Source organism: Centropristis striata, chromosome 4 (assembly GCF_030273125.1).
Source record: "Centropristis striata isolate RG_2023a ecotype Rhode Island chromosome 4, C.striata_1.0, whole genome shotgun sequence".
Lineage (NCBI taxonomy): Eukaryota > Metazoa > Chordata > Actinopteri > Perciformes > Serranidae > Centropristis > Centropristis striata.
The window spans coordinates 919542-935568 of NC_081520.1; the positions used below are offsets into that span (position 1 = coordinate 919542).

At 38.2% G+C, this 16027-nt stretch overlaps 1 protein-coding gene across 1 annotated transcript in view; it reads left to right on the plus strand.

Moving 5' to 3' along the window:
- Positions 1 to 6429, plus strand: part of LOC131969478 (proteasome subunit alpha type-6-like) — a 7719-nt gene extending 1290 nt beyond the window's left edge. Inside the window, exons 2-7 of the mRNA XM_059330493.1 lie at positions 1614 to 1708; positions 2220 to 2301; positions 2599 to 2754; positions 4260 to 4438; positions 5064 to 5158; positions 5934 to 6429. Coding sequence (XP_059186476.1) covers positions 1614 to 1708; positions 2220 to 2301; positions 2599 to 2754; positions 4260 to 4438; positions 5064 to 5158; positions 5934 to 5991 — 665 coding nt within the window. The 3' untranslated portion in view covers positions 5992 to 6429. The remainder of the gene's footprint in view (positions 1 to 1613; positions 1709 to 2219; positions 2302 to 2598; positions 2755 to 4259; positions 4439 to 5063; positions 5159 to 5933) is intronic.
- The last annotated feature ends 9598 nt before the right edge of the window (positions 6430 to 16027 follow it).

Here is a 16027-nt window from a genome sequence, read left to right on the forward strand (position 1 = left end):
TACAGCAGCAGCTGTAGGGATGCTGAGCATGCTGCCATGCAAGAACTGGGATGTTTCAGCTTCCAGTTATTGTGTCCAGATCTGCAACATTATCATGCTGCAACATGAGGTGATCAGGATCTTGTCCCGGTATCTCTGTGCATTTATAATGTAATCAATAAAATGCACCTGTGTCCGTTGTCCATAAAATACGCCTTCCCATACATTAACCCCACTAGGGCTGGACGATATGGCCCTAAAAGAATATCACGATATTTCAGGCTATTTTTGCGATAACGATTATTCTTCACGATATTACGAAATACCTAAAAAGATATAGAAAATATGTTTTTTTTAGTCTGTATTAATAAATAAAAATCTAAAATGTAGTGTGAAGTGCAAATCTCAACAGTTGCAAAATACAAAAACATTTACTCTTGACTCTTGAGTATGAGCAAATAATAAAAAATAACCATTTAGGGGTTTCGGGGGCATATTTTAATGAAATTTTGTAAAAGGAGAATAAAGGTTCTTGCATGTTTTATTTAAGGCATCTTATTTTGACAGTCTTCTTGTAAGTTCTGTGGTGGATTCTGTTAACACACCATGCTCTTATTTTGAAAGCTGCATGTGTTTAGAGACAGAGAGTAAGTAGCTTTTTGTGATTAAAACAACTTTAATTGTTAGCCTTACGCCACTACATCAAGAAGTAGGAATGTTGCCAATATCATGATATGCATTTTTTTAACCATAAAAAAAATATACCGATATTATTGTTATTATTACAACTCTGGAGACGGCTTATGGTAGAGAAATGAACATACGATTCACGGCAGCAGCTCTGGTGGACATTCCTGCAGTCAGCATGCTAATTACACGCTTCCTCAACACTAATAACATCTGTAGAATAGAATAGAATCTATTCTACAGATGTCTGCAGCATTGTGCTGTGTGATAAAACTGCACATTTCAGAGTGGCCTTTATTTTAGCCAGCCTAAGGCACACCTGTGCAATAATCAGCATCTTAATATGCCTCACCTGTCCTCGGCTAAGGAGAAGTGCTCGCTATCACAGATTTAGACAGATTTGTGAACAACATTTGAGAGCAATGGTTATTTTGAGTATATAGAAAAAGTTTTAGATCTTTGAGTTCAGTTCATGAAAAATGTGAGCAAAAACAAAAGTGTTGCATTTGTATTTTCGTCCAGTGTATTTACATTAAAACCTGTACTTGCAGACTCTCCTGTCCTCTCCCCTCTGCTCTGTGTAAACAGCCTCTCCTGTCCTCTCCCCTCAGCTCTGTGTAAACACACTGCAGTTCTGTCTGATTTTAAGTGAATATTTGTCACGTGACCGTTCGTCTCAGCAGAATCAATCGTGGCTTCACAGTTATTCCAAACAGTTTATTTTTTGACAATGATTTAAATGAGTAGAGTAAAATAACTCTGAGAGGAAATATCACAATTTTAAGCTTCAATTTGGTAATTCTTTCTAATGGAAACCTTTACGAGCAGTCAGAAAGTTCAAATATCAATAATAATACCTGTTTTTACAGCTTCTTTTTAAGATAAACTGTATTTTGGTGACTTTCTCCACTCATAAACATATTTTAAACACATGTGATGTGATGCAGAGTACGCCTTCAAAGCCGTCTCCCAGAGTGGGCTGACGTCCTTGGGCATCCGGGGGAATGACAGCGTGGTGGTGGTCACACAGAAGAAAATACCTGTAAGATATCACACACACACACACACACACACACACACACACACACTAGCATTTGGATAATGATGATTTGAATCCAAGCGAAACAGTGAAGCCTCACAGGAGTCGTGACTCAAGCTTTTCGGTTAGTCAAATATAAATGACCAACACAAATGCTCGTACTCACATTACCAAGCTAGAGTCATAGTGAAAGATACACACATGTGCACATCTGCACATTGCACTTTTTACCTATACCAGGTATTAACTCTCCATTTAGGGGTATCAGCTCTGCAACCAACATGTGTCAGTGATTTTATATATGCGTATGGCGTTTCTTTGAACTGTGTTTTATTAGATATTTATTGGGTCTTATTATGTTTTCGTTGTGTACCTTGTCTTGTGTGTCCTGCTGCAAAACAAATCTCCCTTCAAGGGACTAATAAAGTGATTCTGATTCTGATTCTGATAGATTAACACAGTAAGTCATATTTGATGTTTGTTGATATTTTAACTCTGTGTCCTCTACCTGCAGGACAAGCTGCTGGACTCTTCTACTGTCACCAACATGTTCAAACTAACGCCTCGCATAGGATGTGTGATGACTGGGCAAGCTGGTGTGTATTCAGCACACACACACACACACACACACACACACACACACTCACACACACACACACACACAAACACACACAAACACACACACACACACACACACACACACTGTGTAAAGTACAAGTACCTCAGAATTGTACTTAAGTACTTAACCCTTTGATGAACAACATGGGTCAAAAGTAACCTGCATTCATTCCCTTCATGTTATTTAATGCTGCTGTGTGTTTCTGTGCTCTATCTTTTGATATCAACTTTTTTTATGATTTTTTTTAAAAGTGACACTGTCCTCTTTCGTGCAGCGGACAGTCGCTCTCAGGTTCACCGGGCTCGAGTGGAAGCAGGAGAATGGAAATACAAGTTTGGTTATGACATCATGGCGGACGTGTTGTGTCGCAGGCTGGCTGATATCTCGCAGGTCTACACGCAGAACGCTGAGATGAGGCCTCTGGGCTGCTGTGAGTTCTTCACTCTGTCCTGTTTCATGTGTTTTGGATCAAAGTTACTCACAAATGTACAGATGGGAATCTGCTGCACATTTCCATTGATATCTAACCGATATAGATGTGTTTTAAAAAGGAATAAACTGTTGACCCTCATTTATCAAGCGAGCGTAAAAACCAGCGCAGATCTGAGTGTATATTTGGTCTTACGACAGGGTTCACGTGGGATTTATCAAACGATCGTATCTCGCCAATCACAGCGTAAGAATGATCGGCTGTTGATAAATGTGGCAGCTGGAAACGAGCGTCATTTAAATACCACGCCCTAATATATGTAATATATATATAATATATACCCGATTCAGATGACTCGCCTTCAGAGTTTACGACACCGAAGGACACAATACGGCATAAAAGAGGATTATTAGGACCATTAAACTCCCGGCGAGGTTTGAGTAATTAATTTATACATCGTGATATATAAAGCCTAATAATCTATTTAATATCCGACTATTGCTATTATTGTGATGGAGATATATTATTCACCTCTTTACATTTGCTAATAATGATGTCCTAGTCAGAGGAGCGTGTGGCAGCGCTGATTGGAAATGTAGCAGCACCGCAGGCAGCACCGCTGGTGAAGGAGACGCTGACGCTCCGGTGTCGGAGCTGGATAATAATAATAATAATAATAATAATAATAATAATAATAACAGTAAACAGCAGAAGACAACAACATTTAATATCCTCGGCTGGTATTCTGGTTAAAGAATTTCACGATCGCAGGGTTTATTTATTTTTGGATTATATTTTGATGATAAATGATGTAGTCTACTATAGTCTCAGATCAATTCTCAGACTCAGACGTGTAACTTCACGCTGACTCTAACCTGCGTAACGACCTGAGAGCAGACTGAGATCTGATCGTACCCTCCGCTCACGTCCACATTGATAAATGTATGATGATTTAATGAATTTGATGAATGTAAGATCATTTCTACGCAAGCCTCGGCTTGCGTAGAAATGATCGTACGCCCACTTTACGCTCACTTTCTGACGTACGCTCGTTTGATAACTGAGGGCCAAAGCCAGTTGGTGTAGTTTTAGTTTAGAAATGAAACACGTTTTAAACAGAGAATAAAGACAGTAGTTTCCACCAAACAAAAGCTTGCCGTGCTACAGCACATTCTCACGGAGAGTTCACTGTTCATACTTGGCGTGTGCAGGAAAAAAAGCGTATCAATGTTTTAGTCTGTATGCAGCGTAGATACATGAGACCCTGCTGAGCTTTCTCTAGAAGCCCACTCTGACCTCTGACCTCTTCAGCACACACTTCTTTTCCTTCCATGTGAAAGATATATTTATTGTGTTTATTGTTTTTATTTTGATTATTATATACAGTATTATAATGACTGTTCTGGACATTTTCCCCTGACTCTGCATGAATACATGAACTGTTTCAGCCCTGTTAAATCTTCCTCTCCCCTTCTGTCCTCCCTCTCCTCCTCCGTTCTCTGCAGGTATGATCATGATAGCCATGGACCCCCAGCAGGGTCCCGTCCTCTATAAATGTGACCCTGCAGGCTACTACTGTGGCTTCAGGGCCACAGCAGTCGGGGCCAAACAAACAGAGGCCAACGGCTACCTGGAGAAGAAACTGAAGAAGAAGCCTGAGCTGACACACGACAGGACTGTTCAGGTGAGTCAGACTGGATGTTTTACTGAAAATACAACTGAGAGAAGCTTCTATGTGTTTGAACTTAGAGCTGACAAAGTTACTGTGAGATGATTCACTTTAGTGTGAAGGAACCTGGGAATGATGTCATCGTACTGACCAAGCTACCTGTTGTTGTGATGATGAGGTTAATCATCATGTGTTGAGCTGTTTTAAACATGTTTAGTATTAAGTTGGATACTTACGGTGGCCCTGAAGTGCAAATCACAACGGCAAATCAGAAAACACAACAACAAATCAAAAAACACAATGGCAAATCAAAAAACACAACAGCAAAACAGCAACATGTTTTGCTTTCAGCATATTTTTTGAGCATGCAGTAGCTTTGAGGTGATCCTGGACAGTATTTTTCATTCTTTTGGATTGTTGCAATAATAATAAACATGCATTTGCATCAAGCAGCGTATGTGTCCACTCCCGTGTTGATAAGAGTATTAAAAACGTGAAAAATATCCCGTTAAGGTACATTTAGAACAGATGAAAAATGTGCGATTAATTGTGAATTTACTATGGACAACCATGGGATTAATAATTAGATATTTGAATGGATTGACAGCCCTGGTTTGAACCTGAGTGTCTTTCTGTCCAGTTGGGTATTTCGTGCCTGTCCTCCGTCCTGGCAGTCGACTTCAAGGCCACAGAGCTGGAGATCGGCGTGGTCACCAAAGAAAAACCCAAGTTCAGGTAACTTCATTCACACCTGAAGAAACTTTTTAACCCTCTGAAGACGTTTCAGTTTGTTTTTTTTTGCTCACTGCAGCCTCGTATTACACTTCCACAAAAAGACCTCCATGTGGAATAGTCTAGCTCCTGTCCTCTCCCCTCGGCTCTGTGTAAACAGCCTCTCCTGTCCTCTCCTCTCAGCTCTGTGTAAACAGCCTCTCCTGTCCTCTCCTCTCAGCTCTGTGTAAACAGCCTCTCCTGTCCTCTCCCCTCAGCTCTGTGTAAACAGCCTCTCCTGTCCTCTCCTCTCAGCTCTGTGTAAACAGCCTCTCCTGTCCTCTCCTCTCTGCTCTGTGTAAACAGATTTTCAGTGAATATTTGTCACATGACCTGAATCAATCATGACATCACAGTGTCTCTGATGAGCAGAATTGAATGTTTTTAACAGAGTGTAGTTATTCCAAATAGTTTATTTTTTTGACTACATCTTATTTTAAATTATTTTAATAGAAATATCACAATTTGAAGCTTTGTTTCAGTTACTTTTTTTACAGACATTTCTGTGTAACCCCTGATCAATTCAAGGACTGTCGGAAAGTTCAGAATTTGATGATGATTTCCTTTTTTGTTGTTGCTATAAATTATGTATTTTTGTCCATATTTGACAGAAAACATACATTTCATACGGGGTTCTGAGGGTAATGAGTTGTATGATTGTCACCCAGCCTACTTGTTGTTGTTTATTATTATTATTCCATGCTTCATTCTTCTTGTCTCCGGTCCGTTTTCCTTGCAGGTTGCTGTCGGAGGAGGAGATAGAAGCCCACCTGGTCGCCATCGCAGAACGGGACTAAAGGACTAAAGGTTCCCTCACTCCCTCCAGACTGTGACTTGTCATCATATTTCATTTTTTAGTCCAATTTAGCAAAAGTCTAAAAACAAAAGTTCACACCTGGTTGTCCAGGAAGGTCAGGCATACACTAAAAAAAAAAAAAAAAAATGATATTAAAGGGTTTTATTTCTTTTGTGTCACCAGACATTCCTAGTGGGCTCTTTGAAAAACTCTGTGTAATAATAATGCAATGTTTGAATTCTGGCTAATGAAATCATCTTTAACACAAGCAGCACAATGCGCCTCCACACTGCAACATATTAATACGTTTCTGAGTTCTGGTGTTTTTCTATGACTGGATCTAGTTTTTATCACAAAGCGTATTTAATACTGTAAGTAGTTTATATCACCAACACGCCTTGTTGCTGTCTCCACACCTTCAAAGTTGCAATAAAAAATATCCATCAAAAACATATTGTGAATCCCTCTTCAGACCCACTGGACCACTTCTTTTTATTAGACACTTTTTACTGTTTATAATTACCACATGCCTCTTTTTTTATGCATAAAGCATGTACTACTTGTTGTTCAAATATGAATTATTCTAGACAAGGATCACGGAAGATACACAGAGAATATCTATTTAAACATATTTACACTATATCTGTAGAATAACTAAAGTTTTGTGTTATTTTTAATTTAATATGATGGTAAGTGTTCGGTGACTTTTGCTGCCAGACTTTTTACCATTTTATTTAGGTTTATTTTGTTATTATTATTATTATTATTATATATTTACAAAAATTACATTCAATTTAAAGTTTTACTGTAAGAAAACTGAGGGTTGCCTTCATTTCACATTCAGAAATATGCATATTTCTTTGTATTTTTACACAGAATTCACTGTAATTTGACATTGAAGACAATTAAGCAAATAAATAATACTGTAGGAAAAATATTAAAACATATTATTATTATTATCATTACTAGTAGTAGTAGTAGTAGTAGTAATTATTATTATTATTATTATAAATCTTTAAAGTCCCATTACATTAATTTACAGATTTCAACTTCTGTGGTTGATATTTGTCATAAAAGTAATTTACCTTTTTATGGCACTTAATGTATTAATAAAAAACAAGATTTAAAAAAAAAAAAAAATACAGTAAATGTCTAGAAAATAGCTTGATAATAGTTCAGGTCTCTTTTTCACATTTGAAGTATTCTGATCCAACAACATTCCTGGTGATGAGCAGCAGGTGGCGTCAGTGAGTAATAACCTGACGGTGACGGTGAAAAGATCAGCAACTTCTATCAGCAACCCATGCTGTTTATGAAATGAGTCAATGATACTATACGTATACGTGTACTATACGTACAGAGATACATAACTACTACTAAAAAGTACTAATACCACCTTGTGAAATTACTCCACTACAAGTAAAAGCATTCAAAACTTACAGAAGTAAAAGTACAAAAGTATCAGCATCAAAATGTACTTTACAAAAGTAAAAGTACTCGTTATGCAGAATGGGCCCAGTCAGATTGTTTTATATATTCTAAATATATATCATTACATTATTTGTGTTGATGCATTTATGTAAGCAGCGTTTTAATTTTGTAAAGACATTTTAACTACTTAATATACTGATATGAGGTTTATTCAAAAAAATCTCTTTAAATTTATCATGTTTTTTATGTTAAATCTCGACTTGAAAAGTAACTTAAGCTTTCGGATTAATGTAGTGGAGTAAAAAGTTACATAAAATGAAAATCCTCAAAGTACAAGGACCTCAAAATTGTAGGCCTTCTTAAATACAGTACTTGAGTAAATGTTACTTTCCAATACTGCTAAACAAATTGGTATTTGTGGAACTCCCTCATGTCACCTTCTACTCCTGTCCACTCCCCTCAGCTCTGTGTAAACAGCCTCTCCTGTCCTCTCCTCTCAGCTCTGTGTAAACAGCCTCTCCTGTCCTCTCCTCTCTGCTCTGTGTAAACAGCCTCTCCTGTCCTCTCCTCTCTGCTCTGTGTAAACAGCCTCTCCTGTCCTCTCCTCTCAGCTCTGTGTAAACAGCCTCTCCTGTCCTCTCCCCTCAGCTCTGTGTAAACAGCCTCTCCTGTCCTCTCCCCTCTGCTCTGTGTAAACAGCCTCTCCTGTCCTCTCCTCTCTGCTCTGTGTAAACAGCCTCTCCTGTCCACTCCCCTCTGCTCTGTGTAAACAGCCTCTCCTGTCCTCTCCTCTCTGCTCTGTGTAAACAGCCTCTCCTGTCCACTCCCCTCTGCTCTGTGTAAACAGCCTCTCCTGTCCACTCCCCTCTGCTCTGTGTAAACAGCCTCTCCTGTCCTCTCCTCTCAGCTCTGTGTAAACAGCCTCTCCTGTCCTCTCCTCTCAGCTCTGTGTAAACAGCCTCTCCTGTCCTCTCCTCTCTGCTCTGTGTAAACAGCCTCTCCTGTCCTCTCCCCTCAGCTCTGTGTAAACAGCCTCTCCTGTCCTCTCCCCTCTGCTCTGTGTAAACAGCCTCTCCCGTCCTCTCCCCTCTGCTCTGTGTAAACAGCCTCTCCTGTCCTCTCCTCTCAGCTCTGTGTAAACAGATTTTCAGTGAATATTTGTCACGTGACCGTTCGTCTCAGTAGAATCAATCATGGCTTCACACTGTCTCTGAGGAGCAGAATTTAATGTTTTAACAGGATCTAGTTATTCTTATTTTTTTGGCAATATTTTAAATGAGGCGTAGAATAAAGTGATTTTGACAGAAAGACAATTTTAAGCTTTGTTTTGGTCACTTTTGTAACCTATGATATATACAAGGACTGTCAGAAAGATCCAATTTCTCCAATAATGCCTGTTTCTTTTGATGATTAACAGTTTATTTTGGGCAATCTTTTAAAGAAAACATGCATTTCAGAAAAACCCAATCACAATGTATAGTGTACTCTTCACTGAAGGATTGAGGATCTAGTTATCCCAAACACTTTATTAGTGGCAACGTTTCAAATGAGACATGTAGAATGTGTAATGAGATTATTTTGAGTTACTTTTTCATACAAGTTACTTGAGTAAACAATCAAAAATCTGCCAGAGTCATGAAAAGAGCATCTGTGAGATAAGACAGATAGTGTAGCTCTGGGGTCAGCAGGCGGAGGCTGTAGTTACGTCATGCGACCACTAGGTGGAGCTGCTGTTGCGTCTTCTTCTAACTGGCCTCTGAGTATTTCACAACAGAAGTCAGTGTTTCTGTTTGTTCTTTTCTATTTGAGGAAATCTATTTTAACCCTTGTAAACAGCTATACTTCCGAGTCTTTCACAGATTGTGTGTGTGTGTGTGTGTGTGTGTGTGTGTGTGTGTGTGTGTGTGTGTGTGAGTGTGACAGACAGCCAATCCTGGACATCTTGTTATGTGTGCCTTGGTGTGTGTGTGTGTGTGTGCATTCTTGTACTTCCTACATAGTGAGGACCAGAACACGTTTTTAACCAACAGAGTGAGGACATTTTTCCAAAGTGAGGACATTTCGGCCGGTCCTCACTTCTTTAAAGGCTTTTTTGAGATTTCAGACTTTGTTTTAAGGGTTAAAGGTTACATGATGATGATAATTAACTGAAACTGTATTGTGTGGTTACAAAACTAACTAAAATTATAGTGAAAATGTGAAAATGTCCTTCATTTCAACTTTTTTAGTCATAATGAAGATGGAAAATAAATGGAAATAAAGGCAAAATTTACTGTGACCTCTTTTAATCTCCCACCCAACAAATACCCCATTACTAAAAACTACAACTAATAAAAACTAAACTAAAACTAAATCATTTAAAAAAAAAAAATACTGAACTAAAACTAGCAAACTCACTCTAAAAACTGATAAAAACTAACTGAATATGAAAACAAAAATTCACAACAAAATTAGAACCAAAACTAATGAAAAATCCAAAACTATTATAACCTTGCTAGGGAATTCACAGTTACAATGAGGGCCCTCACAAAGATAGAAGTACGAGAATGTGTGTGTGTGTGTGTGTCCGTTTTCCACAACAGTGACCCACCAATCTGTGCACACAGATCAACGTCTTGTTCAATTACTGAATGTCTCCTGCACGTCTGAATGTATTTCTGCTCACACACACACACACACACACACACACACATATTCACAGTTAAACACAAAACAGTGACAGAGAACAGTATTGTGAGTTTTCTTTATTTGAAAATAGAAAATAGAAAGAATGAAAGAAGAAAACTGTGGATTTACAGAATTTGATTACTTTTGTCAATCAATTAATCACTCTAACTTTTATTTGTATAGAAATGTTACACAAACTGCTTCACACAAAAAAAGGAAAAAAATGATAATAATTAAACATAAAACTGAGGAATCACCATTTCAACACTGGAGGCAGGTTAGAAATTAATTTGATAAAATAAAGTAAAGTAAGATCAAATAAAATACAAAGTAAATAACAATAAAAAGTATATAAAATATATAAAATAAAATAAAAATATATATAGACTAATAAATACTAGCACATAAATAAATGAATAAAAGAGAAGATGTTGTAACACTAAGATGCATGAGCAGATAAATATTTAAAAATGGTCCACGTAAAAGCCAAATTAAAAAGATAAGTCTTAAGTTTGCAAGTTAAGTTTTTACAGGTTTGACACAAACAAAAATAAACTTTATTACACAGACACAATTTTAGTACAGTATTCTCTGTTTTAACACCTACAAAACTTTTTCAGTTCTTACTTACCTACTTGTGAATTCCATTTATTATACAGTCTTATAATGGTGGAGATAAATCAGAAAATGACCAGAGTTGCCCACAATCCAGTGCCACGAGAATAAACAACATGAAAAATGAAAAATACTCGACTGCAAATAGTTACATAAAAACTATTCCTACAGTTGCAATACTTCAATAAAAGTCCAAATAGACTCAGTGTAGAGAAATAGTTAAATGTTGGATGCTCAGTTTGTTTGCAGACACAATTAGGCTTTAGGCTGAGAGGCTTGGTCAGTGAGAGTAGCAAAAAGCCCCGCTAGGCTCCTTAAAGCTGCTACTGCTAGACACTGCTAAGTTACATTGATAGGCCTCTTAACTTAATTCTGTTTCGGTGTCCACTTTATGCTACAGGCCGGAGCCATTCATCAGGAAAGTGTTGCGCTGCAGCTTAGAGATCTCAGATCATCAGGGACAGATCTGCTCCGTGTCCTAGAGTCAGAACTCAACGTTCAGTTTTTATGCTCCACATCTGGAACAAACTCCCAGAAAACCGGTTAAAATCTGTTAAATCAAGACTGAAGACTTTTCTGTTACTGCACTGTAACTTTTACTCATGTGATCTTTTTTAGAAATATTTTATCAGCTCGCATTCGATTTTAAAATTATACACTACCGGTCAAAAGTTCTAGAACACCCCAATTTTTCCAGTTTTTTATTGAAATTCAAGCAGTTCAAGTCAAATGAACAGCTTGAAAGGGTCCAAAGGTAAGTGGTGAACTGCCAGAGGTAAATAAAAAAAGGTAAGCTTAACCAAAACTGGAAAATAATGTACATTTCAGAATTATACAAGTAGGCCTTTTTCAGGGAACAAGAAATGGGTTAACAACTTAACTCTATGGAGTCTTGGGCTATTTTGTCCATTTTTGAATTCTTTTCATGTCTTTGTAAGTCATTTTGTGTCTTTTTTTGGTCATTTTGTGTCTTTTTTTAGTCCTTTAGTCCAACATAAAATGTGATTTTGAATCTTTTTTTTACTTTCAAAACACTATCATGCTCAATAAAGAATGTTACATGTTGCAAATGTGCATTAATTTCAGAGTACACTGAGACATTAAACTGCATAATTTTCAATTAAATTCTGGAAAAGTTGGTGTGTTCTAAAACTTTTGACCAGTAGTGTATATTTGGATGTACTTTTACTTCACCGTGCCCTTGGTCATCTGGAGGAAACTGGTGCTGATGTGAGAATCATGTTCTTTGATTTTTGAAGCGCATTCAACACCATCCAACCCAACATACTCAAAAACCATCTGACAGAGATGGAGTAGATGTTTCCTTCATCTCCTGGATCACAGATCAGCTGACAGGAAGACCCCAGTATGTCAGGTTGGGGAAGCTCTGCAGCTCCTTACAGGGTCAGCCTATGGTTAATTTATAAAAAAGTGTGGGAGCTTGACCAACATGCATTTCTAACAGCATAGCATCTACTTAATACAATAAATATGAAGTTCAATGGAAAATCTGAACTTTTTTTGGAAAGGAGGAAGCCTCAAAGCCACCTTATGGTTATATCGACTCATTTGGGTTTTCTAAACAACATTTCAAAGAACAAATATGACAATTTTAAGCTTTATTTTGGTTACTTTAGCTAAAGGAAACTCTTGTAAACCTATGATCCATTCAAAGACTCCTGGAAAGACAGTAATGCCTGTTTTTACAATTTCTTTCTATGATAAATGGTGTATTTTTGGCGATCACTCAAAGAAAAACATACATTTAGATCCCGCTGGTGGGACTCTGGGGTTCCTGAGCGATTTTTGGATGTTCTGGTGCATTTTTCATTCTCTTCATGTGGCTCTGCATGCACATAATAACCTGTAAGAACACAAGAAAGAGAACCACTGTTAGGACCAACAAGTATCCAACGATGGGGGGTGTGAAAAAAAAAAGAAACATGGAAGAAGAAACGGTCATCCAGAGTTCAATGTAATCATACAAACACAGCAATCAGTGCAGCATGTCACCATGCTGTCATGTTGTACGTATGTTGTACTATATGTTGTCCATGACAGCTAGATTATTTATACAGGTCAAGGAATTAGAGCACAGGGGATCTCCAGGGTATCTGTTGGGTCTTAAAAAGTCTTAATACATCTAAAATCCAATAATTTAAATTTAAGGCCATAATTAAAATGTCTCATAAAATGTCTTAATGATGAAGGCACATCACCTCCAGCTGAGCCTCTCAAAAACTGACCTGCTGGTCCTCCTGCTAAACCCACAATACACCACCACATCAACAAATAAACTGACTCCCTCTGCCTTGCCCCCACTAGGGAGGTGAGACACTTCACGTCATGCCCCTTTGCACTTTACAACATCAGAAAAATCAGACCTTACCTAACTCAACATGCTAGTCAACTCCTGACAGACGTGCCAGCCTGCTCAGTCACATGTCACACCGCTGCCCATCCAGCTAAATAAATAATAAATCCAGAATTCATTCATTCATTTCAATAGTCGGTGACTAGTCGACTATTAAAATAGTCGTTAGTTACAGCCCTAGTGTTCGGCTACAAAGTTGTTTCCGGTACCGCCCTGATTCAGGCATATGCCATAAAAAGCTCCTGAAGACCTTCAGAGAGCATCTTCTCTCCTAGCACCACACCACAACTCTACTCCTAAAAGAATCATCACTAGCACTTATTGCTGCACTAATGGCTCTTATTGCACTATACCTTGATTGGTTCCCCTTTTCTTTAAGTCGCTTTGGATAAAACCGTCTGCTAAATGACTAAATGTAAATGTAAATTGACTTCAAGGGAATCCACTGTTAGTCATGCCTTTAAAATTGGATTTTGTGAAAAGTTTTCCTGGCTGGGCTCTGATGCTTGTTCCGGGCTGTATTTGGGGCGAGGGGTGATGCTTGGTGCATCACAGAGTCCTTTAGAAACTGCAAATTCCAAATATTCCAGAATAAAGACATTTTTGATGAAGTGCTAGGATGGATAAAGGGAATACACGGAAGGAAAAGGATGATGGGACGTAAGACCTGCAGGTAGATAGGCAGGGTCAGAGGTGACATGGGGCAGTGTATGTGTGTCTGCGTATTTATGTGTGTGTGTGTGTGTGTGTGTGTGTGTGTGTGTGTTCTGTAGGAGGTCCAGGCAGGCTGCATCACTGCTGACACACTGCTGCTGGTAAATCCAGCTTAGTGTGTCTAAAACAGGCCTACGAAATCTGCCACAGGGCCCCTAATGCTAGGGCCGCTGTCACCCTCAATCACTCACACACACCTAATCCCCACGCCGTGACCCAGCACACACACACACACACACACACACACACATGCAGCCTGCTACCCGATGCCCTGGGCCCATTCAGCTGGCAGGCCGGCCCAGTACCAGGAGACACCAGCCACAGGGTCAGCGTTTCATATGAGGGAGGGAGGACGGGGGCGGTGGTGGAGAGGAAACTACAAGCACTGAGAGCAGAAACAATGACATTTTTGTATAATAAAAATGTATAAAATGTGCCAATATGAAAGGGGTGTTATTATCATTACCTGAATCTGCTTCACTGAGATTTCGGCTCATTGTTTAGCAGTCCAGCCCACAACTTTACTGTTTCTGGTTCAATCTCAGTGATCTCATTGTGTCATTTTTTTTGTTTGTGATTTTGTTTCAAACAAATAAGCTGATAGCTCCCGAACACCGCTGGCTCAGCATCAAACGGCAACCAGACGGACGGAGTGAGCAAAAGTTAACGACTAGCTGGTGAACGCAGGAACGACAGAAGCCAAATATTAACATGTTAGACCAGAAACACTGGACTCTGAATGAACCATAATGTTGCTCTGTTAGGATTTGCTACAATGTTTTACATTACTTACATTTGGTGTCACTGCAATGTAAAAGTAATGGACATTTTTTTCAACAAAATTGACAAATATACAGGATAGAAATTTTAATATTGTGTTGACAATATACATGATGTTATTACCCTGCCCTAGTCTCTGCACTGGAAAACTGAAAATCTCTGAATATAGGTTAAAGTAAACTAGAAAATGTATAAACATTTTGAGTGTGCTTGACCCTGATCCGTGACTCTCAAACCGTGGTTCCTATCATTGAACCGACTTCACTTTGAGCATCCTGAGTTCTTCCTGAACGTCTACATATAAAATATAAAAACATAGAAGAAATGGAAGAATAAATAGGAAGAAGCCCAGTGGATAGTATGGAGTGTGCTCTTCCAAGGACGCTCAATTGTTTTTAACACATAAATGATGAAAATGGTTCAACAAAGGAACTTGGGTGAGGTTAGGAAAAATATGTTATGTTCTATGGTTGCAAAAAAGGTAAAACAACATTTTTAGGTTGTAGGCCTTTGTTTAGGTGGTTAAAATAAGTTTTTTTGCAGTCCATTTCTGCAGCAGTACATCCCCTTGTTTCTTGCCGGGAACGTTTGTCTGGTCCTGCAGACTATATAATATAATATATATAATATAATAAGCACCTGTTATAACCTCACTTCCACAAATCTGAACTATCCCTTTAATGTGTATTGGGGTCCAGAACATTAATGTTTGGCTTTCTAAAGTCCATTACCATGCTCAACTAGCTCCCATATATTGTTACAGCATTTTTGGGGTACTGATTCTGAATTAGGCATTTTTTTTTAAAATGAGAGAATAGATAAAAAATAGTTGAAAACCCCTCGAGAATATCACATAAATACACCAAGACCTCTGGAACATGATCAGAACACGCCGTGCTTACTGCATCTCTATCTGATCTTTCAGTTGATCTACACCACTTTTATGTGGCATTTATTGTTGACCTGCTTTTCAACTTTTCAGAGGCCAACATTTCCATATTAAACATGCTTTTTAAAATTGCTCTTTTCTAATCGAATTTGTTGAGACACTGAATTTTAGGTCTTCATTAAATGTAAGCCATAATCATTATAATTAGAAGAAATTAAATAAATTAAGACATTTAATGTTTCATTCTATGTGTAATGGATCTATATAATGTGTTATTTCCACTTTTTGATTGAATTACTGACATAAATAAACTTTTCCATGATATTCTCATTCATTGAGATGAACCTGTAGTCCAACATGAAAACAGAAGTGACTGTCGGCTGCACCACAAGGCTTTTCCACCACAATTTTTACTTTCTGAATCTTGGACTCAATTTCTTAAATGTCTGTTTAAAGATCTACAGTGTTTCGAACTTTTCATGGTGAAACTCCACATAAAAGTTCACCAAAGTCAGCTGCGCTCTGATTGAGTTCAAGGGAATCCACTGTTAGTCGTGCCTTTAAAAT